This window comes from Urocitellus parryii, chromosome 3, assembly GCF_045843805.1.
Source record: "Urocitellus parryii isolate mUroPar1 chromosome 3, mUroPar1.hap1, whole genome shotgun sequence".
Classification (NCBI taxonomy): Eukaryota; Metazoa; Chordata; class Mammalia; order Rodentia; family Sciuridae; genus Urocitellus; species Urocitellus parryii.
In genome coordinates this window covers 145,035,542-145,059,853 of record NC_135533.1, presented here as the reverse complement: position 1 = coordinate 145,059,853, position 24,312 = coordinate 145,035,542, and the positions used below count along the sequence as shown (strand labels likewise).

General features: G+C 43.0%; 1 protein-coding gene across 3 annotated transcripts in view; it reads left to right on the top strand.

Annotated features, from left to right (window-relative positions):
* Nucleotides 1-24,312, top strand: part of Cit (citron rho-interacting serine/threonine kinase) — a 157,953-nt gene that overhangs the window by 86,409 nt on the left and 47,232 nt on the right. For 2 of the 3 annotated variants that reach the window (XM_026403399.2, XM_026403398.2), the window contains exons 13-22: nt 1,606-1,776; nt 2,049-2,099; nt 2,715-2,768; nt 4,735-4,875; nt 6,683-6,808; nt 10,187-10,282; nt 15,257-15,373; nt 16,481-16,590; nt 17,578-17,752; nt 21,352-21,549. In XM_026403399.2, the coding sequence (XP_026259184.1) occupies nt 1,606-1,776; nt 2,049-2,099; nt 2,715-2,768; nt 4,735-4,875; nt 6,683-6,808; nt 10,187-10,282; nt 15,257-15,373; nt 16,481-16,590; nt 17,578-17,752; nt 21,352-21,549 (1,239 nt within the window). The remainder of the gene's footprint in view (nt 1-1,605; nt 1,777-2,048; nt 2,100-2,714; nt 2,769-4,734; nt 4,876-6,682; nt 6,809-10,186; nt 10,283-15,256; nt 15,374-16,480; nt 16,591-17,577; nt 17,753-21,351; nt 21,550-24,312) is intronic. The other variant, XM_026403400.2, reaches the window with a different exon arrangement.

The following is a 24,312-nucleotide window of genomic DNA, read 5'->3' as shown; positions in this document are numbered from 1 at the left end:
ACATTTATGCATATGTGTGTATATACGTGTGTGCATTTATATATGCATGTAATTTTTTTTTCTTTTGGGGGAAGAAGCCAGGGCAGGCCTAGTGTCAAAAGTCACGAAAATCACAGTCATATGTGGCCCTGGCAGAGGAGGGTCCAGAAACCCCAAGCAAAGCATATACACCATTTCACTTGTGTTGTGAATTCTGATGAGTTCTGATGATTGTACGCAGGTTGTGAAGCATCAATACTCAGTGTGCCCCACCCAGGGTCCACGTGCCCAGCGTCCTAAACTGTATTGGAGTGACAGTGTATTTTGGGTGGGAGAGAGTGAAGTGAGACCCACACCCTTCCTTGGGCTCACATTTTCCTTTCCTCTCTACCTTTGGAGCGGGAGAGCTGCTTACATGGAAACCACCGCTCTTTGTAAAAAACATCACCTCCCCTTCATGCACATCAAGAGATCACCTGTTATAGTGGGACAAAAAGTGTTCTAATATCCTGTTATTAAAAAAGCATAAATGGCAAACTTAATGGCTTAAAAAAAAATCCCTGCTCAGTTGATACCTTACCAGTTATTTCCTAGGAGAAGAGGTCTTGGAGGCATTACTGTGTTTTATGAACATCGAAGACAGTCTTTTGTTTAATCCCTTGTACCTTTCATATTATACCTCCTCCCCACCCCAGTCACCTTGGATTTGATTAGTGCTTATTCAGATATAATCCTTATACTTAGCCTTGACTTCTCTAATGAAGAATATCTTTCTTTATACTTGATCCGGAATTTTTCAAAACCATTGCCCATTTCATCTGGTAAATCCCATCATGGAATTAAAAAAAAAATCTCCGTTCAAATGTTGTGTTTTGATTTTAGCAATTCATTTTTGAAAAGGTCAGGGCTGTTTGGATCACTTGAAAAATTTTTGCTCTGGGGAACGAGATAATTCTTTCCTGAGACTTTTTCTCACGAGTTATTTTGTCCAGAGCCAGTGTTTTGTGATTCTTCCAGATTTCAGGGTGACTTGCTTTGCAGGAGCAATATTAAGCTCATCCTTCAATTTTGGGGCCAGAAAAATTAATGGTGAGAAACTGACAATGATGAGTTTCACCTTCTCGGATGCTTTCCACTGAGACTTCCAATTACCCTCTGGTGCCGTTTGAAAGGTTAATTTTAAAACTAGTACCATGTCTAATTGTGTTAGGAGCACATGACTTCTAAAGGACAAATCTATAGGAATGATTATCCTTGGAGGAGAACTACACGTAAGCAGTTTATCTTCGTCTAAAGGACAGCCCTCTGCACGCTCCCGAGTTCTGCCTTAAGGTGCAGCTCATAATGTGTGGTGTCATTTGCTCAGAGGATCCTATTTTCGGCATGTGAGATGCATGATACACAGGAAGGCAGTGTAGAGATCTAATCTGCTCCCTCCTCTTCCTGGTGCTCCTCCCCTTTGCCCACTCTGTCTCTTGCTGGGTCTGTCTGTCCACTCACCTCTCTCTGTTTGTGGGTCGGTCCTCTGTCCTTCTCTGTCAACGTGCCTCTCCCTCCGTGGTCGGTAGCCTGTCTTTTCCTCCCGGAGTTCCAGAGTTCACCTTTGTTGCATTGCCTGCTCTTTAGGAGTACCAGGCTCAAGTGGAAGAAATGAGGCTGATGATGAATCAGTTGGAAGAGGATCTTGTCTCAGCAAGAAGACGGAGCGATCTGTACGAATCTGAGCTGAGAGAGTCTCGGCTTGCCGCCGAAGAGTTCAAGCGGAAAGCGACAGAATGTCAGCATAAACTGATGAAGGTAGTCAGCCATCCCCCAGGAGGATGCTCTTTGGGCACAGTCATGGATGATCTTAGCAAGACACAAGGGAGCACTAGCTTAGTGAGTATAGGTTTGAGAAATAAATGGGATGTTTTTGGAAACTCCTGATGTTTTTCTTATAGGAGATAACATTATTATTTTTATTATTATTATTTTGGTCTCAGAGACCAAGAAAGTAAAATTGGTGGTGTTGTCTATAAGACTTTTAGGTTGTTAAGATTTCCCAGTGTGTTTTATCTTTGTAATTACAGGCTAAGGATCAAGGGAAGCCTGAAGCAGGAGAATATTCCAAACTTGAGAAGGTATATTTTCTGTGATTGGCTTTGCTCTGTGGGGTAGATTTTAAAATATTGCTGTCAGTATTGAGTCATCGATTAAGAATACTTTCTCAAAGACTCGAGAAATCTCTTCTACATTTATTTTACTTTATTTTCTTTAATTTTTTGGTGCCAGGGATGCAATCCCAAGTCGAGCACATGCCCAACCCCTGAGCTGCGCTCCCAGCCCCTCCAGGTTTTCTTGATGGTCTGCCTCGGGTGACCATGTCGAGCTTTAGCTCTGGTTCTCAGAAGGATAAAGGACACTTCATTTTTTTGTCAATCTTCCTCACAGTAACACATAAACGCAGACACTTAATAAAACATGAATGAGAGTTCCCATTGCGTGGGAGCACTCTTCGACTTCTAGTCTTTTGGCTACATACGTGTTACTTGTCCTAGAGGAAAAGTCCTCATGGAAGTTTGCACCCGACATCCATAGACTTCTCTGATAGGCCACCGCTCCTCCTCGCCTTGAGCAGGTCTTGGAAGACAAACCCCCAAGACCCCCCCGAAAACCTCCAGGGACTGGAACTGCACTAAATGCAGATGTTAATGCTGATTTACCTTTTTCCTTATTTCCTGGGATTTCAATTATAGATCAATGCCGAGCAGCAGCTCAAAATCCGGGAGCTCCAAGAAAAGCTGGAAAAGGTAAGCCCAGGGTGATTTCTCAGGAACTTCCCCCCATTTCCATAGACTTTTCTTTGCCTCGTCCCAGAGCACTGAAGATGAAAGAAATAGAATTAGTCACTCAGAGCCGAGGAAAATGAAGGGGGAGGGAGCTATTACCTGAAAATATCAGAGTTCTGAATATACTTTTTCCTTTTGAGACGTGTCAGCAGTGTTTATTTTTAAAAACCAAGCTGTGTGAGACTCTCAAGTAAAAGTTCTAATTATACTACAACAGCACCCGGGAGGCGGCTTCTCGCGCCTCAGGGGGCCAGGCTCCCCGGTTTGCACATTTGTGGGAGAAGCCTGGGCTGTTCTATCAGAAGCATGGCTGCCCGGAGGATGGTTGGGGGATCCCTGGAGTCATCCCCTGGTTGGTGATGGTGGGGGGTAGTGTTTGTAGATAGTGTCCTGCAAAATCTTTGTTAATCCCCTGCTTCTATTTTTATTTAATAATTTTTATTGACTTGTTATTACCTTAGCTTTATGAAGATATAACTCGATAAATAAAAATTGCCTCTGTTTATAACGTATACCATGGTGCTCTGATTTGTTCCCTCAGTTGTGAAGTAAGGTAATTAACACACCTGTCACTTCATATATTTATTTATTTATTTGTGGTGAGAACTTTTCAGTTTTCAAGCCTTGCCTTTGTCCAATCACTAGATGCTTAACTCAAGGGCTGGAATGAATTTGGTTCTGGGCATGCCTCTCCTGTCAGAGTGTTTGTGTAGGTGTTGGCTGGCTTGGTTTAATAGAGCCAATATTTATTTATTTTTTATTATTGTGATTAAAAATATTCCACATAACATTAAATAACCATTTCTCAGTGTACGGTCTAGTAAAGTTAAGTACATTCAACGTGGTTGGGCGATATCTCTGGAAATTTTTCATCTTATATCAAAACTCTATACTCTCCAGACACCAATTCCCCTTTTCATTTAACTTAAAATTAAACTCAAAGTAAAATTTAAAAAGTGAATTTTCTGCCATATTTCAAGTGCTCAGGGACCACATGGGGCTAGAGGCTCCCTTACAGGACAGTGCGTATCTCGGAGTTGGCGTTTTCTTGCAGTTTCTCCTTTTTTTTTTTTTTTTTTTTTTTTTTTTTTTTAATTTTTTTAGTTGTAGCTGGTACAATATCTTTATTTATTTATTTATTTTTATGTGATGCTGAGGATGGAACCCAGTACCTTACACATGTAAGGCAAGTGCTCTACCACCGAGCTATAGTCCCAGCCCCACTACTTTTTAAAATTTTGATTTAAAGCAAAATACGTGTGAAGTTGTTAGTCTCATGAATTTGGGTCTTTCCTTTCCTATGGTGCTATAAGACCACTAGTGTATTTAGGGCCCAAATAAAAATCAGTAAATACAGAATAAACTTTAAGAGGTTTATTTTTTTTCCTTGTAAATATGGATTTTGTGAATTATCATTAATACTATGCCTAACCTTTGAAAGGGACTTATTTAAAGAAAAGTATTTAAATTATAGCTTTTATCTTGTTTTCTTCATGTAAGAGTAGTGCAAATTTCCCATAGGAAAATTAGCAAATGAGATAATTAAAATAAGAAGGAAATTAATGATCAGAGGTAAATACTTTAATTGCTAGGTAGGTCAATCCATCTAGACCTTTTTGTTTGCATTCATGACATTACATTGAATTAAAGATACAAATGATTATCAGGTACACCATTATTTTATGTATTACAAGAAAGAAAAATGCATCAATCTTCATTGTAGGATGCATTCCAAATTCAGGGATGTTAAAAATAAAGTAGCACCTTAGCATAGATGGAATACAGAATAGAAAGAATGCTTTTACTGTTTTGGGAGATGGAGAGAGTGTACTCTCAGTGTTCCCTGAAAGTACCACTTAGGGCATGTCACCATCTTTTTCACTGAGTGGATTTGGACTTCTGTGCCCTGCACCTTCTTTCCTCGCAGGCGGTAAAAGCCAGCACAGAGGCCACCGAGCTGCTGCAGAACATCCGCCAGGCCAAGGAGCGAGCCGAGAGGGAGCTGGAGAAGCTGCAGAACCGAGAAGACTCTTCTGAAGGCATAAGAAAGAAGCTGGTGGAAGCTGAGGTGAGCAGGGGCCTCCAGCCCGCAGTGGACTGCCCTCAGGCGCCCGCAAGACAGGCCTCGGCTGTGCCCAGGGAAAGAAACTGCAGAGCATCACTTGCTTATGTTTGACCAAACTGCTTCCCTTCTGAAGATCCCTTTGAAACTTGACAGGCCCGGAAAGCTGCTCCCCAAGAGGAAAGAGATCTGTCTCCACAGCTCCAAAGCGAAAGATGCCTCCACCAGAGCTTTCCTGTCTGCCCGCTTCCCTCCGAGCTCCTGGCCTATCTGGAGCATTCATAGTGTGTCAGCCCCCTGTCTGGCTACCTTGGAGTTTTCCTTCCCCTTCCTGTTTGCCCTGCCGTCTTCTCGACAGTGTTAATAACATATTGATCTTCACGGCTTCCCCTGCTCCCCGTGTGCGGACGACTCTCAGATCCACATTTTGGGGCCTCTTCTCTCCCTCGAATTCTTTGTTGTTGTTGTTGTTGTTGTTTTGAAATCATTTATATAATCACACAGAAAATACGGGAGTGCCTTTTCACTGTCAAAACTTAAAACTGCACAGATAAGTGTAGGGTAAAAAGTGACACTTCTTTGCTCGTCTCTGCCTCCCCAGCCCTTGGTGATTGTCCCGCAGAATGCATGTGCTGTAGTTGTTTCTCTCTCCTGCTGGGTCTTTGCATTTCCCGTCACAGTCTGGGTGGGAATCTGCTGGTATGTGGCTCTTTGTGGCTCTTTCCTGGCTCTATTTCTCGTTGCTCCCCTGAAATCCTAGCTGGATGTCTGAACAGTGCCTTAAATTTAGAATGAACTTAGTCGAGTCTCTTTCCCCCCACAAGCTGGTTACCCTTTTTAGTTTTCTCCTACCAGTCAGGGCCACCATCGTTCTGTCACACTAGGCTTGAAACCTTGATGTCTTCTCTGAGTCCTTGGACCCTACCATTCAATGAGTCACTCAGTCCCTTAAGAGTTGCTCCCTCCCTCCCCTTCACCCCCTCTTGCCATTCCTGTTGCCATCTGGTCCGAACCCTTTTCCTTTTAGCTAACTAATGGAGTGATTTCTTGATCTTCTTCTTCCACCTCAATGGCACAGATTCATGGCCCCTGGGGACCCCTGCCCCACCCCAACTATTTCAGGGGTCCCATGTATCCTAGGTGCACCCCTGAGCTAGTACAGGAAGCTCTTCACATTTAACCCACAAATGCTATCCTTTCACCTTCTCAGCTGCTTGGTCCCCTGTCTATCCTGTGCTGTAGTCAGTCTGGCTTTCCTTGGGGCCTAAGTTGGCTCTCAACCACCTCCATGTTTCTGGTAGCGGGCCTTCTTTGTGTGCAACGCCATCCGCCTTCCTGTCCCCCACCCCCATCCATTCCAAACCTCCCCACACCGTCCCTCCTCAGAGCTCGCACTTGTATCACTCTGCTGTTAAAAGTCCCCCTTCCTGCTTGTCCCCCCTACAGTGCTTGTCCCTGTGTGCTTTGTGGGTCTTCCCTCTCTCAGCCTGTGTGGTGTGACTTGTGTACGCCTTCTCTCTTTCCAAGGGCAGGGATTGCTCTTCTTCCTCTCGTATTTCCCGTGAGGCCTAGTGTGGTACTTTGCAGATAGTAGGTGCTTGGTAAATATTTGAATGAATGAATGCACTCTTGTAATCTACACAGCTGAGCACCTGAATCATAGAGTCTTATTTTCCTCGCTGTTGCTTCAGGTGCCTGAGACTTTTCTTCCTGATTCAAGTGTATGCTTCTTGAGGGCTCTTTCCCATGGTGCAGGTGATATGCCCGTAGCGGTTGCTCCATTAAAACTCTCTGATTGATTCATGATCTACAGGAACGCCGCCATTCTCTGGAGAACAAGGTAAAGAGACTAGAGACCATGGAGCGTAGAGAAAACAGACTGAAGGATGACATCCAGACAAAATCCCAACAGATCCAGCAGATGGCTGATAAAATTCTGGTGAGCAGGAATGAAAGTTGGAAAGTTCAAAGATAACAGGTCAGAGGTTGCAAAGGGAAGGGGGTAAGGAGGAGAATTAAATGCTATCACACGGGAGGTTTCACCAACTTGGTGAATTAAGAGAGGTGGTTTCAGTGTGTACCACATCCCAGAACAGTATGAATGACCTAATATCGGACGTTTCGGCACTGGTAATAGATCCGTCAGTACTATTTTTTGCTCTGTTTGCTACTGCCTGGCATTTTTTATTTTAGTCGAACATGCATCTATTATTTTTGATATATTTTTATAGGAGGATTTACATCCTTCTATTAGCAGAGCTTTGTATGGCCATTAACTTTGCATTGCCAGTTTAAAAAGCTGTTGGGGTTTTAGACCTTTAAGGCTGAAACCTGTGTTCTTGCTTTGAGGGAAGAAATTAGTCATACAGAATTATTTTTCTCAGAGTAGTATTTGTCATAGATCCATCTTCACCCACTCACTTTTTCTGCTACAGTTGGTTATTATTATTATTTTTTTCAATTTCCTTAGATATGGCAGGTCTTTTTTAAGGTTGCTTATCCTGATTCTGTCTCACGCTCTGATGGCCAAATTAACCTGATGGAGGAAGGCCCAGGTGGCTCAAGGTGCAGTTACATTGAAGTTTTGTCCCTGCCAGGGAAGAAGGCAGGCCCTCGAAGGGCTCTCTCCTTGGATCTCAGTCCCCAAACCAGAAATTTGATATCACGTTTGAAAGACTCAGTGGTGACCTGGGATCCCTTCATAACTCCCTCCTGTCCTACCCCTTGGCAAGGCTCCAAAGTAATTGGGCGGTTCCTCTCCACGAAAGGTGAGGTGGAGGGCAGGCCAAGTCATCTCTCTCTCTTCGCATCACCTCTGGGAAATGAGGCACCAGCAACTATACGAACTAAAGAATGGCCAACTTCTAGGCTAATACAGTACTTAACATCAAACCCCAACACCCTGACACTTGACACTGTTTCTCGTTTGTGTATACCAGTGAATATATGGATGTTCTTGAACAAACAGGTAAAAGAGGGATTGGTTGAGTTGTTTTCCCTTGACACCCAGTCTTCATGTGTGTGTGTGTGTGTATATATATATATATATGTATATATATATATACACATACTATATATTTATATGTCTGCACACAAAGACGAATGTGACTGTTAGTCTACCCTTTCTGTCCTCTTGTTCCATCATCTAAGTTTCTCTTGGCTATCGTCAAGTATGTGAAATTTTATCGTGAATAAGATTAGATTCCACCACCAGTATCTCTTGTATGGTACAAAGTGGTTAACTCTCTTGTGGTTACAAAATGTTTCTCTGTTTAATGGTGATGTGTTCATTCATTCATTCAACAAATATTTAATGAGCTTCTACTATGTGTCAGGCACTGTTCCAGGAGCTGGAAATATAGCAGTGAACAACAACAGTCTTTGTATAACGTGACTAAAGGGTCGATCCAAACATATAGAAAAAGATCCGTTTGAAAAATGACAACAACAACAAAAAATGCCAAACCACCAAACAGCCAGATTTTTGATTTCTGTTTCTCCAAAGGTTTTTTGATAATTAAAATGTAACAGTATAGAGTCCTGCACTCCTGGATTATGTGTTATAAACTCCTATTCATATGTAGACCAGAAATTTGGTCATAAAGTCATCAGTATCAGTATCTGATTTTGGATCTATTTTTAGATTCTGATTTCCTTTTCTGTGCCATGTTATGAAGACTGAAATAAGGAAAGATGCTTATCAAGTGATTTCTAACTGAAAGGAAAAACAAGTGGATTTCTTTGTCCGAATGTTTCTTGCCACCTGCCCAAGTACCTTTGTGGTTGTGACTTCATTTAACAGAAGGTGTCTTTTGCTCAAGAACCCTGTGCTGAGGCTGCAGAGTATCTAGGACATGGGCAAAGAGTGGTCCTTAATACTGTTACGTAATGGTGATGCTTGGAAACAGACTCCAGAATGTCATTTTGCTTTAAAATATTTGCTATTCTGATAAGAACTTTCAAAACAGATAATTGGGACTCTTATTACAGCAAAGTCTTTTGCTTTAATCAGAGAAGTCATTGCAGGCAATACTTTAGTGAGTACACATAAAGCCCTTAACAATGTTTTTATTAATTAGAATCCTGTTTACGTTCAACTTTACAAGATCACATCTGTTATATTGCAGTAGATTTTGTGCACCTGGTCTTAAGATTGAGCATTTCAATGGCCCCCAAACAAAGCCCATGCTTGCAGACTTTAAAATTTCAAAAGCTTAATCACTAACATTTTATGTGCATGTGAATCACAAAGTACTTTTTTCCTCCCATTTTATGGACATATCCTGTATAATTTCCTCATTCTTCAAAATTCCCATAATTGCTTCCACTTCAAAGAAAAATTTCATAATACTGCGAGGAGATGAAAACTTGGAGTAATGACTTTTGATATCAGTAATTAACTAATGGGTCCAGATTCATAAGAATTAACTTAGATGCAGCTCTCTGTGCATTTAGAGAATGGTTCAATGAATTGAATACTACCTTTAAAAGATCAGTTTATAATACATTGGCAAATGAGTTGCTATAATTTTCAAATGAATTACAATTTTATTTAAAAGCAGAAAGCTTAACAATAAAAGGACTCGGCAAACCTCAAATTTAAGTTATTTATATTACTCCAGATTCTCTTCCCATCTTTAATACGAATGCATGTATTTTTTGTCATTATTACCAGTGTGTTTTGTGTTTGTCTTTGTTCCCATGAGCATTGTTTCGTGTCTATGTTATGTCACATACACATCTCCTGATCTTCACATTCACCACATAGCAGCTGGCTAAAATAATCATTCAGATCTCGAAGTGTTTGAATTGTAACATTAGTTTTCCTTTTTAGCTAGGGTTCTTGAGCAATAATTTTGTTAATGAACGAAACACAAAATGTTGTTGATCATCATAATAAATCAAAATTACTTTTCTCATTTAAGGCTGCCATAAGAGCAAAAATGGCCTGAGGCTCAAGACAGTGATCAAGGGCTCTGTGCTGACCAAACTTCCAAGTGTTGCCTTGTAATCCTCATTTCTCCGTGCAAAGTTGAACAGCTGCCTTTGTGTGACCTGTCATGCTGACATATTTCTGATCCCAGGCCTCACAGTCTCACAGCTGTGTATACATATGTGGTGCGAACACTTGGACTTGGAAAACCAGGGCCAAGGCACTGTGGTGGTTTCCTTCCTGAGAGCCTTAGGCTAGTAATGGAGAAGCAGCTACCTATTACCTGTGGCACCTGTGCCAAAGTCTTGTTTCCTGTGGGTGTCTAAGGTACATTGGCTGTGTCCTTCCTTTGGCACTCCTGACCATCTCTTCTTTCGTGTCCAGGAGCTGGAGGAGAAACACCGGGAGGCCCAAGTCTCAGCCCAGCACCTAGAAGTACACCTGAAGCAGAAAGAACAGCACTACGAGGAAAAAATTAAAGTAAAGATATTTTCTGGTCTTCTCTGGCCTTCCTTCTATAGGACCATATGGCTTTCTTCTCTTCCTGGGTACTTAGGGCCACTTCTTGATAAACCAAAGGACTGTTTGGGGTAAATGCTATACTCACTCCATGATGGGAAGTTTTGGGGTCTGAAGTTCAAAAAAATTTTTTTGGCCATTATATATTTCAATTCCATTAAAAACATTTTTTAAAGACTGCTACCACTCAGTTTATGATAATTTAGATTTTTTTTTTTTTTTTTTTTTTTTGGTACCAGGGATTGAACTCAGAGGCACTCCACCACTGAGCCATAACCCCAGCCCTTTTTATATTTCATTTAGAGACAGGGTCTCACTGAATTGCTTAGAGCCTCACTTTTGCTGATGCTGGCTTTGAACTTGTGATCCTCCTGCCTCAGCCACCCGAACCACTGGGATTATAGGCATGCACTACTGGGCCTTGCTAGTTTATGATAATTTAGATTTAGCCATGCATGCACCACATTTCTTACTTTTAATTTTCTTCCTGCATCTCAGACCTCAGCTTCTTTCCCTTCTGTTTAAAGTATATCCTTGAGAACTTGCTTTAGTGCAGAACTTCTGGTGACAAGCTATCTTCTGTGTTTGTCTGAACATGTGCTTATTTTTTCATCCTTATTCTAAAGAGGTTTTGATGGGGTCAAAGTGTACATTGGCTGTTGTCTTCTTGTAACAACACTCTTGGAAGACACATTCCATTAATTAGGGCTCTTAATATTGTCATTATGAAGTCATCTGTCAGTCTACATTGTTCTCTTTGAAAGTAATCTATTGTTTTTCTTTAAAATTTTGCTGCATTTTTAATTCTGAAGTTTTAGTGTGAGGTGTCTAGATGTGGATTTCTTTTCATTTGTCCTGCTTGAGATTTACTGGAGTATTGAATAGGTTAATGTCTTTTTTGATCAATTCCAAGAACTTGATGGTTATTATCTCTTCTGTCTTTCCTTTTGGGAATTTGATTAGGTGTGTGTTTATCACCTCAAATCTGTCCTTTCTCTTATTTTCCATTTGTTTGTCTCTTTGTGCTACATTTGGGTAAGTTCTTCTGACTTGTTTTTTAGTTTACTAATTCTTTCTTAGCAGTGTCTAATCTGTTACTGAGTTGGTTTTTTTTTTTTTTTTTTAAGTTTTCAGTGGACACACCATCTTTATTTTATTTTTATGTGGTGCTGAGGATAGAGCCCAGCGCCCCACGCATGCCAGGCAAGCGCATTACCGCTTGAGCCACATCCCCAGCCCTGTTACTGAGTTTTTAATTTTAGTAATAGTTTTTTGTTTTGTTTCACTTTGGTACTGGGATTTGAATCCATGAGCACTTTATCACTGAGTACACCCTAGCCGTTTTTATTTTTATTGTGAGACAGGGTCTCTCTAAATTACCCAGGCTGGTCTCAAACTTATGATCCTCCTTTCTCAGCCTCCTGAGTCTCTGGGATTACAGGCATGTGCTATCATGTCCAGATAGTACATTTTTAGAATTTCTGTTTGGTTCATTCCCAAGTTTGCTAGATTGTTTAAAACAATACTTTTAAATTCCATGTTTTCATTTTCAAGTCGTTTTTTTTTTTAAAGTCTTTTATTTCTTGATATGCATGAAGTGTCATTGTTTGATGATCTGTACTTCAAAGGTCTGCTTTCACTCTGCTGTTTTCATCCCTGCCCTTCCCTCACAGTGCCTGTTTCCTTTTGTGTGCCTGGAATGCTGTTCATTTTCCTTGGAAAATTATTAATGGGAATTTTTTAAGGTTTGGATGAAAATGTGCACCCACCATAAGGGGTAACTCTTGGCTTTTGATTTCTGTCTCTTCTTGATGTTTGAGGCTGTCAGAACTGAAGCTCAAGTTCATTTGGTTGAGCAAATGCCTCAGGTTAAAAACAGCTTTATATCTTTCTTACCTCTCCCAGTTTCTGTTTTCCTTTAGATTTTTTTTTTTTTTTTTTGTCTATGACATCTTGATTCTCTTGCCAGCTTATAGATCCTTCTGGGAAAACATTTCTGTATTTTATCTATAATTCTAGATCATGTTCTGCAGGAGGGCTGGCCCCGTTCGTTTGTCCCACTGTATTTTCAGAAACATGTCAGCCTATCAGTTGCATTTTAAAATCACAGCGGGTTTCCATTACAGTGTTCCCCAGGCCTTTAATCCACTGTCGGGTTCTTGAGAATCAGATGTTGGTCCTTATATCTCAGCATTATCTCTTCCCCTTCCCAGTCGGGATGTTGAAGGAGACTGTTAACTTTTATGACAGTCTTGTCATGGACTTCCAGAGCTGGAATCCTCTGTTGAGTGGCCCTTTCTTGGGGATGAGACTAACATGTAGTATGTGCTCACACAGCGTTGCCACCAGCACCACCTGGGCGTCTTTCTTCTTTCACTCCCGACTTGACTTCAGTTATTTTTTATTAAAAGAAGTGTAGGAGTTAGGTTTGATGGTTGAGTCAGGGGGATCACAAGTTCAAAGTCAGCCTGGGCAACTTAACAAGATGCTGTCTCAAAATAAAATTAAAAAGGGTTGGGGGTGTAGCTCAGAGGCAGAGCATTTACCTACCAGACCTGAGCCCTGGATTCAATCCTCAGCACTGCAGAAAGAAGAAAACAACAACAAACAAACAAATAAAAATATGTATATATGTCCATGTATTTGTGTGTATATATATACATACACATATACATGTATATGTATGAAATAACCCAGAAGTGACCTCAAAGTGTTCTCGTCGGGCACAGTGGCACACGCCTCTAATTTCAGCGGCCCCGGGGGCAGCTCGGGAGGCTGAGGCAGGAGGATCACAAGTTCAAAGCCAGCCTTAGCAAAAGCGAGGGTGCTAAGCAACTCAGTGAGACCCTGTCTCTAAGTAAAATACAAAAAAAATGGGCTGGGGATGTGTCTCTGTGGTGGAGTGCCCCTGAGTTTAATCCCCAGTACCAAAAAAAAGAAGAAGAAGAAGAAGTTTTCTCCTGTGAACTGCCCTACTTTAATGAATTTTAAATTTTATATGAACTCTTACTGGCTTCCAGGCTTTTATCTTTGTAATAAACTAGTTTTCAGAAAATAATGAGACTGTATACAGTAGTCCAAGGCAGCTTAGTATGATGACCATGACCCTTTGTAAAGCCCTTTCTGTGATTTGAGTGATTAAACTGTCATTCCTGCCAAAAGCCATGCTTGTCTTGGGTTGATTTAGGTGTCTTCACTGGTCCCTCATTTCAAACAAAGTCCTTGCTCATCTCCCAAACCACTACATCTTCTTGTCCTTCTGCCAGTTGAGTCCTGTCTAGGTGAGAGATGCTTCCCATTCACTATAGGGGCTTGTCTCTTTGGTCCACAAGACCTCTCATTGGTATCCATCACTGCCAAAGTCAAGGGCTTACTTAGAACAGATTTTTTCCTGCACATGTCTTTCGTTGCCTTAGCTCCTCATGAAAAAGGAGCTTATTATATGATCTCTGCTACCTTCTAGAGAGAAAGAGCTTTGTTTTATAGATCCCAGGGAGTGTTAAGGGAAGATCTGTTTTCTTCCGTGTGCCCTACTGGAATCTGTACAAAACCATTCCTTTTTAACCTTTTCTGCTTTTTGTGCCTTGTTCTAGCTTATGTAAGGCCATTTTAGTAATAATTATGATCATACCCTAGATTCTGCCCTGCTCTGGCTCATAATTTTAGCATCACCCTCAGACGTCCAAGAGAGTTGGCGGCCTATCATCCTATTGAGCTGCTTCCCTCCTCCCATGACCCTGCTCTCCACCTTTTGCTTCTCTCCACCAACTCCTATTCTATTTATTATTTTTTTTTTCATCTATCAGTTCTGGTTTAAAGCCCTCTTTGAAATCTGTTCTTTCCTTTATCATGTGGACCCCTTCCCTGTGGACTGGCTGTTTTTAGGGACAATGTCCCCATGAGCTATGCAGGCCCCTTCACAATAGACATTGTGGGAAAGGCACATTTCAATCCCGTCCGTGACCCCAATTCTTTCAGCTTTATTCCCAGTATCCTGTTGTCCTTCTTGATGCAGTTGGTGCCATTTTTGGAAGCAGAATGGATCCTCTGTGATGAGAGACATAGAGTCGTGGTCAAAGGCTTGGGCAATTTATAAGGTCTTCTTTCTTCCTTTCTTTTTCACTTATTGTTTTGGCAACTGGCAGGGCTGGGTGTGCCCTGCAGAACATTAGGTCAAGCTGATGCTTGGTGACAGACACCATCACTGTTATTTTTTTCCTCTTGGGAATAGTAGGTGCTTACAGTGGTGTTCTTGGTTCAGAGAATACATGGTTTCTCTTCCCCTGGGAAAAGTTTCTGTTCCCAATAACTTCTTCCCCCCTAGCTGGATCAGAAGAAGAACGGAGGAAAGCGGCATTTCCCCCGCATTCTTTCATGTGGTCTTTCCCACCCATTGCCTGTCCACCTGCCTCATGGGTGGGCAACATCCTCTTGTCCCCGGCCTTTTCTGAATCTCAGCCTTGGTCAGACTTCCTGTTCCTCCACACACATCCCAGGAGAACCCAGAATTCATTCTGTACAATTAGGAACAAGCAATGTTTTGAAAGCTACTGGTGCATTGACTGAGAAAAAGTCGTAATATTTGAAAGTTATAGGAACTTTATTTTCTAGATCACTGGAAAGATCTTTTCCTCCCGCTCATTCTTGGATGTCCTGCTCTGATCTGTTTGGCTGCTGACTTTCACATAAGTTCCTAGTTCAAATCTGTCTGTGACTCGCCATTCGACGATGTTGGTCCTTGAGTTCCTAATCTCATCCTGTTTGACAGACAGACACCTCCTGATTTTGGCCTTCTCTTAGCTCTAGAGTTTGGAGGCCCTTGCTTCTCTGTGCTTCCCCCTCCTCTCCTCCTTTTTTCTCAAGTGCCCCTGTTTGGTCTCCCTCAGCTCCCCGCTTGGCTACCTGTGATGTTGGCGTCTTCTCTCGTTTCTGTAGGTGTTGGACAATCAGATAAAGAAAGACTTGGCAGATAAGGAGAGCCTGGAGAACCTGATGCAGAGACATGAGGAGGAGGCCCACGAGAAGGGCAAGATTCTCAGTGAGCAGAAGGCGGTAGGTAGAAGGGTTCTCAAAGAGCCCATTTTTTTCAAGGAGGGTTTTTAAAACCTGCCAAGAGTCACTCATTTGAGGTGACTCCATTTCATCTGGTGACTTATCCCTGTGCAGTCCTATAGGTAATAGGAAGCTACCTTTGAAACTGCTCCCTGTCCTGAAGGCAATGGAGCCATGGCTCCAGGTGGCCATGCTTGCTCTTCTTTAAAACCCATGCTCATCTGTACCCACTAGGATGTGGCCCCTCAGAATGCCCCTGACACGATGGTCCTTGTTCTCCTGCATCTCTCTCCTTGCTGATCCTCAAAGTCCGTTGTTTCAGAAACTCACAGCTCATAGGATTCACCTGTGATGCTTGTTGATGCTGTATTCATATTACCTCAGACTCTGTTGAAACTCTCCTCATTAGACCCTCTAAGTATGTGTGTGTGTGTGTGTGTGTGTGTATGTGTGTGGCTGGGGGTCCTGAGAAGGTATAACTTTAACCAGTGCCCATCCTACTCCACCCTGGTTCTTATGATTCAATAAGTTGTGGAAACTCTGAAGTAGAAAAATATGGTGCCCTAGGGCTGGGGCTATAGCTTAAAATGGCAGAGCATTTACGTAGCATATGTGAGGCACTGGATTAGATCCTTAGCACCACATAAAAATAAATAAAATAAAGGCATGCTGTTCATCTGCAACTACAAAAAAGATTTTTAAAAAATATATTTTAAAAAAAGAAAAAATATGATGCTCTAAATATGAACTTGTAGGTTGAGGTTAGAGGCCCTGCAGGCCCAGCTCACATGTGGATGACAACTGGGATGTAAAGAGGTCTGCTTCTTACAGGAACTGGATGCCAGGTTCCTGAGCAGGTCCTTCTGTGTGGTTTTAATGCCAGCCACTTAGCTAGTGTGGAGACGTTTAATTTTGGTTGGAAAAACAACTGAGTGCCATCTGTTTGGTGACATCTGTGATCTTTAGGGTACAGACTAGTTGGTGCACTTGTTACCTGTGGCCAAACTGCTGGCATTTTAGAGAGACTTTACCCTGGATCACCTGGCCCATGTGAATCCAATTCTGGTGTAACTCTGAGTGTGAGGGTCAGAGGTCCTTGTGTTTCAGATGATCAACGCTATGGATTCCAAGATCAGATCCCTGGAACAGAGGATTGTGGAACTGTCTGAAGCCAATAAACTGGCAGCAAACAGCAGTCTCTTCACCCAAAGGAACATGTAAGTGTTTAGGTTCTAACTGTGTACGTTTTTATGTTTTGGTCTTCTCCTCTGGCACATAAACTCTGTTTTCCTTCTCTCTGATGGAGCTGGAGCAGAGTTAATTACTTCTGTACTTTGGCCTAGCCTGCCTACGCTTGTATAATTTTGTCCTCTTTAGTGGTCTCACTTCACCATGGCCTTTCTTTTGAGTTGGGTTTTCTTAAATGCCTCAAATTACCACCTCAAATTAGAGTGTTTTGCTTTAATAAGACTGTTTATCATTTGCTTTTGGAAAGGTGCTGTCCTCCTTTCCCAGTCTTGCCTCTTGCAATGAGAGGTGATCTTGTGTGTATCCTGTCAGGCATCGTTTTGCTGTGGTTAGACTGTACCCCAGGGTGGGAGGGCTGGGGTTCAGTAGGGACTGTCTTCAGGAGCTCTTGAATCATAATCTCTCTACCCAGAGAATTACAGTCTCTATGATTTTTCCCCCCCATAGATTCCCATTTTAATCTTAAGCAGTTTGGTGGGCTAGATTTGGTCTTTGGGTCACTAAGGTTTGTGATGTTTGCAAGCAGTTTGGCTGAGAGGAGGAAAGATAGCATTATTTCTTTGCATTCCAGTTTCTTTCCCAGAGCCTGTGTTAATGAGCTACTGGGGACACTCCTATGCTCTGAGGAGGCCCCTTTCTGCTCTCCTGTAGCAGCTCTCAAAGAAAAAACTCAAAAGGCCTACCCTGTGAATGAACTGTTAGCATATTTTGCATCTGTCTTGACCACCCCTAACCCCATAGGTGAGGGAATCTGGCAGTGGTGACTAAATGGTTTTTAGGATCCCCAGGCCTGGCTCATGCCTATGAGGCCAGATCAGGAGGGAGATAACTTCAGAACCACTGCAGTCTGCTTAATGAGGACTTGCGTCTCACTCTGTTTCTGTCTGTCCTGAGGAGACGTGTTCACCTCTGATATGGCTGTGATTTTGTTTGGATCCTCCCACCACCCCTACCAGGAAGGCCCAGGAAGAGATGATTTCAGAACTCAGGCAGCAGAAGTTTTACCTGGAGACGCAGGCTGGGAAATTGGAGGCCCAGAACCGAAAGCTGGAAGAACAGCTGGAGAAAATCAGCCACCAAGATCACAGTGACAAGAGTCGGCTGCTGGAGCTGGAGACCAGGCTGAGGGAGGTGAGAGCGAGGGGTGGTCTCCCGAGCTTTTAGGAGGGGGTGGGGGACTTAGGCTCCAAACCAGCCTGCTTCCAAGCATCAGCCAGTACATACACAGGAGGCATTGTGTATGGTGACCAGGAACAGAGTGGACCCCATGGATTTGGCTTAGAATTCACGTCTTAGTGGCTTAGACTTCCTATTAGTTTTGTGACCTCTTTTTTAGTTTTGCAAGCTACTCAATCTCTGTGCGTTAGTTTCCTCATCTGTAAAATGTCATTGTATCTCCTCCCTGGCTCACATGGGGATTATGTAAATTGGTGCATCTGTCAAATGGGAGTGGAGTGATTCCTCCTTCAGCAGGAGGAATGAGGGCCTCACCGGGTCGTCCACGCATGCTGTGTGGCAGTGCTGAGTGTGTAGATTAATAGACACAGCCAAACTGAGCTGGCTTCATGGAAGTAGTTCTCTTCAGAGATACACAGAAGCTTGGAAGAGAAACCAGGTTTTTGAGAGGAAAATAGAGCAACTTTGATTGTAGCTGTGTTGAAGCCATAAAGTCACATTGTGCATTCACTGTGTATTTATTAAATTCCTGCTGTGTGCCAGTGATTAGCATAGGGATATGGTGGTGAGGACAGACTGTTCCTGATCTTGGGGGCTTTTAGCCGGGTGGCCAGGATTAGCTGGACCTACAGAAGCAGGACTGGAGGTACGGAGAGCAGTTGTTGGAAGTAGGATGAGGGCTGGGAGTGAAGGCCATGTAGGTGCTCAGATATTTGTGATGGAGTTCTTCAGAAAGCTGATGCTCTTCCCTAAGGAAAAGACTAATAAGCAGACAGGTCCGAGGACTAGACCTTGAGGAATACTAGTGTTGTGGTGTGTCTTAATTTGTACATGAGTATTAAAATCAAGCCTCTTTTCCAAAGGACAGAAAAAAAAATGTATAATCTCATGTTTCTCAGCAGTGCAGACCCTCCGTTAGAATCATCTGGAGCATGGTAAAGTGTAGCATCCTTTATGTCATCTTTAGCTTTTGAAAATGAAATTGGAAAGGAGTACAGGAATTTGCATTTTTAACAAGCACCTGGGTGATTCATACGCTCCCTGGAGTTGGAGAGCCCTTGTTCTGGGATGTCCAAAGCCTTTCGTGATCTTGTTTACGTTTGCTGGCAGAGTCAGCCTCAGGTGTGGGTGTAAATAACCCAGGCAGAGTTCTTCAGCCTGGGAGCTGGGACTGGCTGTCTCTTCCCTTCCCTTTCCACATACACACGTGTGTCTTACCAAGCCTGTCCTGCGGCTGTAGCACATCTGGACAGTTAAAATGACCCCAGGGAAGCTTGCTGCTTTTCTTCTTTTAAAATTAGTATAATTAGTGGTCCTGGGATGATAGAAGAAACTTAAAAATGTTTCATGAGAGGCTCAGGCTCTGTATTCTCCCTGGGTGTTTTAGAGTTAGCTTTAAATAGAACAAGGCCAGTCCATCTCCTCCTGGCAACACGCTGCTGTTGAGACTGAGGGCAAAAGCCCTAGCCTCAACCCGAAGGCACTGGACTCGCTCTTCCTACCTCTTGTGTTTTTGCTGAGGGGCATCAGAGACATTCAGGCTAACTGTTAGAGTCCCAGTGCCCTGATGCTGGCATTCTAATAGACATTCATAGTCTTTGCTAGCATGGGCTTGAGCCAGAGTTCCTGAGTTGGAATGCTACCCCTGCCATCTTTAGCTATGTGACATTTGCCCAGTGGTCTGATGTCTCACCACCAAGTGCGCTTATCTGTAAGTGGAGGTGATAGTATACCTCCCTTGTTGGGTTTTACGAGGTACGGTGAGTTTACGCAGCGCCCAGCACGTCGTAGGCACCATTTGCTGCCACCACAGCGTCGTAGTTGCCATCGTTACTAGAGAGGCTGTAGAGCACGATTCTCCCACTGGTTTGCTATGAAGCCCCAGATCTGGATCTCCAGCGAGGTCTTTCTCATGAGTTTCTGACCCATTGTCTCCCAGGGAACTCAGGTTCAACACCTTAGCATGGACTTAGCCATCCTCTCACTGGCTCTTCCCTGCTCCTCCCCGTCGTGGCCTCTGGCCTCACTCTACCTAACTCCCCTCTGTCCTTTGTTCACTGCCCCAGCTCAAGTTGACTGCCAGATCCTGTTGGTCAAGGTTTTTATAAGTCCTCCTTCTCTTTGTGCCTGTGGCCTTTAGACTTGGATGCCACCTTTGCTAGGGAGGCTTCTCAGCAGGAAGGCTCCTCTGGACCCTACAGCCTGATGTGCTGAGGTCACCACCTGGGTTTCTCTTGGCGGTCTCCTTAGACTGTGAGCCCCTGAAGGCAGAGGGCATCTCTCATTTGCTTGGCCTTGGTCCCTAGAACGACCTTGCCAGTGTCTGTTAGGTCAACAGAAGTGCCGTGGTCTCGTTCACCTCTGTATGTTTGAGTGTCTTGCTTCCCCTATCTGGAATTTTCCATCCCTCTTATCTGCTTGTTTGACTCTTGTAAATTCAGATTCAGAGTTTGCCCCCCCCCCCGCCCTGATATGTTCCCTCCAAGTCCCCACATGTCCTGATTGTTGCAGTGACCACAATATGTGGGAGTAGATGGTTTTTAATTTCTCACCAACTTGAAGGCAGAGACTGTCTTTCATCTCCATATTCTTTTTAACACAGAAATTGCTGAATGCATTTCAGCAATTGAATGGATGAACTGTTGAGTAGGGAGGTGGATGGACAGGCAGATGGAGAGAAGAAAGATTACCTAAAAGTGAGGAAAGAACTAATGAGAACGAGTCAGAGCATGAACAGTTGAAATAAGTACAATTCACTTGCTGTTCCATTTACATTATAATTGTAAAGTCTTTCCTGTTACTAATATGGGACTATTTGTATTTCTTTAAGTGTTTCTAGTAAAAATAATTGTTGTGGGGCTGGGGCTAGGGTTCAGCAGTGGAGCATTTGCCTAGCACATGTGAGGCACTGGGTTTGATTCTCAGCACCGCATATAAATAAACAAATAAAATAAAAAAGTCTATCAATAACTAAAAAAAAAGAATAATTATTTTCATTTGATATTCTTCTCATTTTCCCAGGCCTTTGAATATTTGTAGGTAGCGGATGGTTAGTATATATAGTCTTGGTGTCCTCAGGGTCTTGGTTCCAGGATCCCTCAGAGATACCAAAATCTGCAGCTGCTCAGTGTCTTATAAAATGGAGAAGTGTTTGCATAGAATCTACATGCATCCTCTTATATACTTTAACTCGTCCCTAGATTACTTAGAAATACCTGATACAATGCAAATGCTCTGTGCATAGCTGCTAGACTGTATTATTTAGGGAATAATGATAAGTCTGTGCATGTTGAGTAAATATACAATTTATTTTTCTCCAAATATTTTCAATCCATGGTTGGTTGAACTCGGGCAGAAGCTAGGGATCTGGAGGGCCAGCTGTGCATCCTCCCGTGTGCTCTCAGTTCTGCTGATTTCTGAAACACCTGGAAGTCAGGCCCATTTTCTTGCATTTCCCTGTCCCTAGTGAGTCCTTGGAAGATGGTTCCAAGAGCAGGTTTAAGCTTGTAGGTTGAGCAGCTCGAGGGTCTTCACTTTCCCTTGTCTCTCCTCAGGTCAGCCTGGAGCATGAGGAGCAGAAACTGGAGCTGAAGCGCCAGCTCACGGAGCTGCAGCTGTCTCTGCAGGAGCGCGAGTCCCAGCTGACAGCCCTGCAGGCCGCCCGGGCTGCCCTGGAGAGCCAGCTTCGGCAAGCTAAGACAGAGCTGGAGGAGACCACAGCAGAAGCGGAAGAGGAGATCCAGGCTCTCACGGTAGGTCCAGGAGGCTCAGAAGGTCTGGGCTGGGGTGAGTGTGGCACTGAGGACTTTTGCTCACTCTTAGAGACTCCAAGAGGGAACAAGCCATCCAGAGATAATTAATGGGCAGCAAATTGGCTCAGGTAGACTTTTCCTATGTTGGAATTAGTATGTAAGCTTGACTGGTAATATCTGAGCTTTCCTTGGTACCCTGAAAAACACCTCCTTTATTTATGTTTCTTCCATCTTTTTAAAACAATCATGTTAAAAAATTCTATTTCAGCCAGTTTGTTTACCTGGGTCTTCTACATTCATTTTTAATAGTCATTAAAATAATAATAATAATGATGACGATGATCTTCTATCTTACAGCAGTCTTGCTACCATATTTCTGTTTTTTATTTTGGTTAAACTCATTGGTGTTATCTTTATTTTAAGCTGGAGATTCTGCTTCATGTCCTTGGTATGCCTCTGGCATGAGCTGGATGGGACAGTCTTCCGAGTCAGAGGTTCTTTCTCTAAGAGGGACCTGTCTTACCTGCTCTTTCTGAGAGACTGAGTTACTCAGCTGGTTGTGTTGTCAGGAGGTAGAGCTTGGAGGGGCTTCACTGGACTTGGAACTTGGTTCTTTCTGGGAGTCTAAAAATGAGACTTTTTAGTTATTTTCCCACAGCCAAGCATTCTCACAGGGTTAACAAAGCTTGCAAGAGTCTTAAAAGTAAAATGCCAACTCATCAGCAACTTAGAGAGATACAAGTGCCAAGTTAACTAGGGCATTCTGGGTGGCCAGTCCTCCTGTTTTCTTTCTCCTTTAGGGAATTCTACTTAGAAAATCCTATTACTCTTAGAAGGCTGCTTGGTGGGCCTGGATTCCGAGCCTAGAAAGCCGAATGAGTTTTCGTAGTAATGTCAGCCACGCACACATGGTTCTCCCAGTGACGTTCTGTACCTGCCAAGCAGATGGGTATACTCACGCCTTCTGGTCAGGGTGCCCTCTCCTGTGGGCAGGGTACAATGCAGCTGATTGGGTTTGGTGTTTCCTAAATGGGTACCTTGTTCATTCTGACTCAACTTGGATGCTGGCCTTACCACCATCAGCTAATATCTCTAGTGCTTAATGATTACCTTATTTAAAAATAGCGTGTGTGTGTGTGTGTGTGTGTGTGTGTGTGTGTGTGTGTATCTTTAAACCAGTTTTATTCTTAGAAGTTATCTTCTACTGTTGGGTTTGGGGATCCCAGTGTTTGAACCAAATTGGGGATGTGATCTTTGAGTGCCAGAATCCTTAGGAACTAATCAGGAACACAACGGCTTATACGATCCTGGTGGAAGATACTTGTGCAGCCTAGATTGTCCAGGACTTGTACCAACTCTGGGTATTGATTGAGACTTTAAATTCTGTCATCTGTATGAGGATGCTCATTCAGTGACACCCAATATTTAGTTTGGAAAAAAAAAAAAAGTCACGAAATGCTTTGTATATTCTGCTTTGTTTTAAAATGGATCAAAAACAGTTTGGCAAGATACAAAACGGTAAAACAGAACACAAGAAGAAGGACAAGGCAAAGAGAAAATAAGTGCCTGAAAAAGCAAAGGGGAACTCAAAATGAAAGTTAAGTACAGGAGTGCAGCCAAGAAGGCCTGGCCCTTGCTGGGCCGGTGGGCGAAGAGAAATGCACCACAGACTGCATTTCTTAGCCGCTAGGGGGAGACACCCAAATTTGAACCTCTGTTGTTTAACGCATTGTATATTGATATTTCTCCCCCTGTACAAACACCCAAGCTCTAAAAGAAAGAGAAAGAAATGTCAGCAATGTGATCCATATTTAATGAGCATTTGCTACCTGCCTAGTGCTCTCTCTCCAGCTTTTCTCTCCAGGAGATGGGCCTGTGATTCCCCAAGTCCTTTTCCTTCAGAGCAGCTGAGGAGGACAGTTTATCTTGCTGCTCTGTTGGAATTGGGAGGGCAGGTGGTGACCATGTATCTTATCCTGCCCTTGTTGGAAAGGAGGAGGAGGATGAGGATATAAAATAGAGCATGTGTCACTGCTGTTTATCTGGGGGAAATCAGTCCTTTAAATCCTGTCTTGCTGCTGGTTGGAATGTACTGTGTCTAATGGCTGCTAGAAGCCTAGCACAGCAGTCACGACTTAATTTAGTCAGATGAGATCACTGCCTCAAAGAGTCTTCGTTAAAAAAAAGAAAAAACTCCTGAGGTCTAAAAACTAGGGCTCTATCGATAGCTCTTGCAGATGAAGGTGCTGTGGAAACTATATCTGTAAAGTGCCTTGCTGGTAAACCCGTCCTGTGGAAATCCAAGGCTCGTATCAATATGCTTTAGTCCAGTTCTGAGGCCGTGGGCATTTCCCCTTCCTTCTTCTTGACATGGGAGTACCGGAGTATAGATGTATGGGAGCACGTGGCTTGGTTGTTTTTGTTCTGAAGAGTATATTTTCCAATAGAAGAAGAAAATGGTCACAAATGTAATACTTTCCTATTGTGGGAGGCCTACGTTCAAACTCAACACAGGCATCCATCAAACTAAATCAGCCTGGATCTCAAGTGATCTCCTAGGAGATTTGTGAGCTTCACAGCATGATGTTTTATCAATAAAAGGGAATGGTCAAGTGGGCTATTATTGTTTAATTCTAAGAGGTGTCCATCTCCTGGCCTGGAAGGAGCAGTTACCTTGTTCGGCCTCCGCCCCTGAGCCAAATTTGGTAGAGCACAGTTAAATTAAAGGTCACCATTGAAGAAGATTGGCAGGGGCGGTGGGGA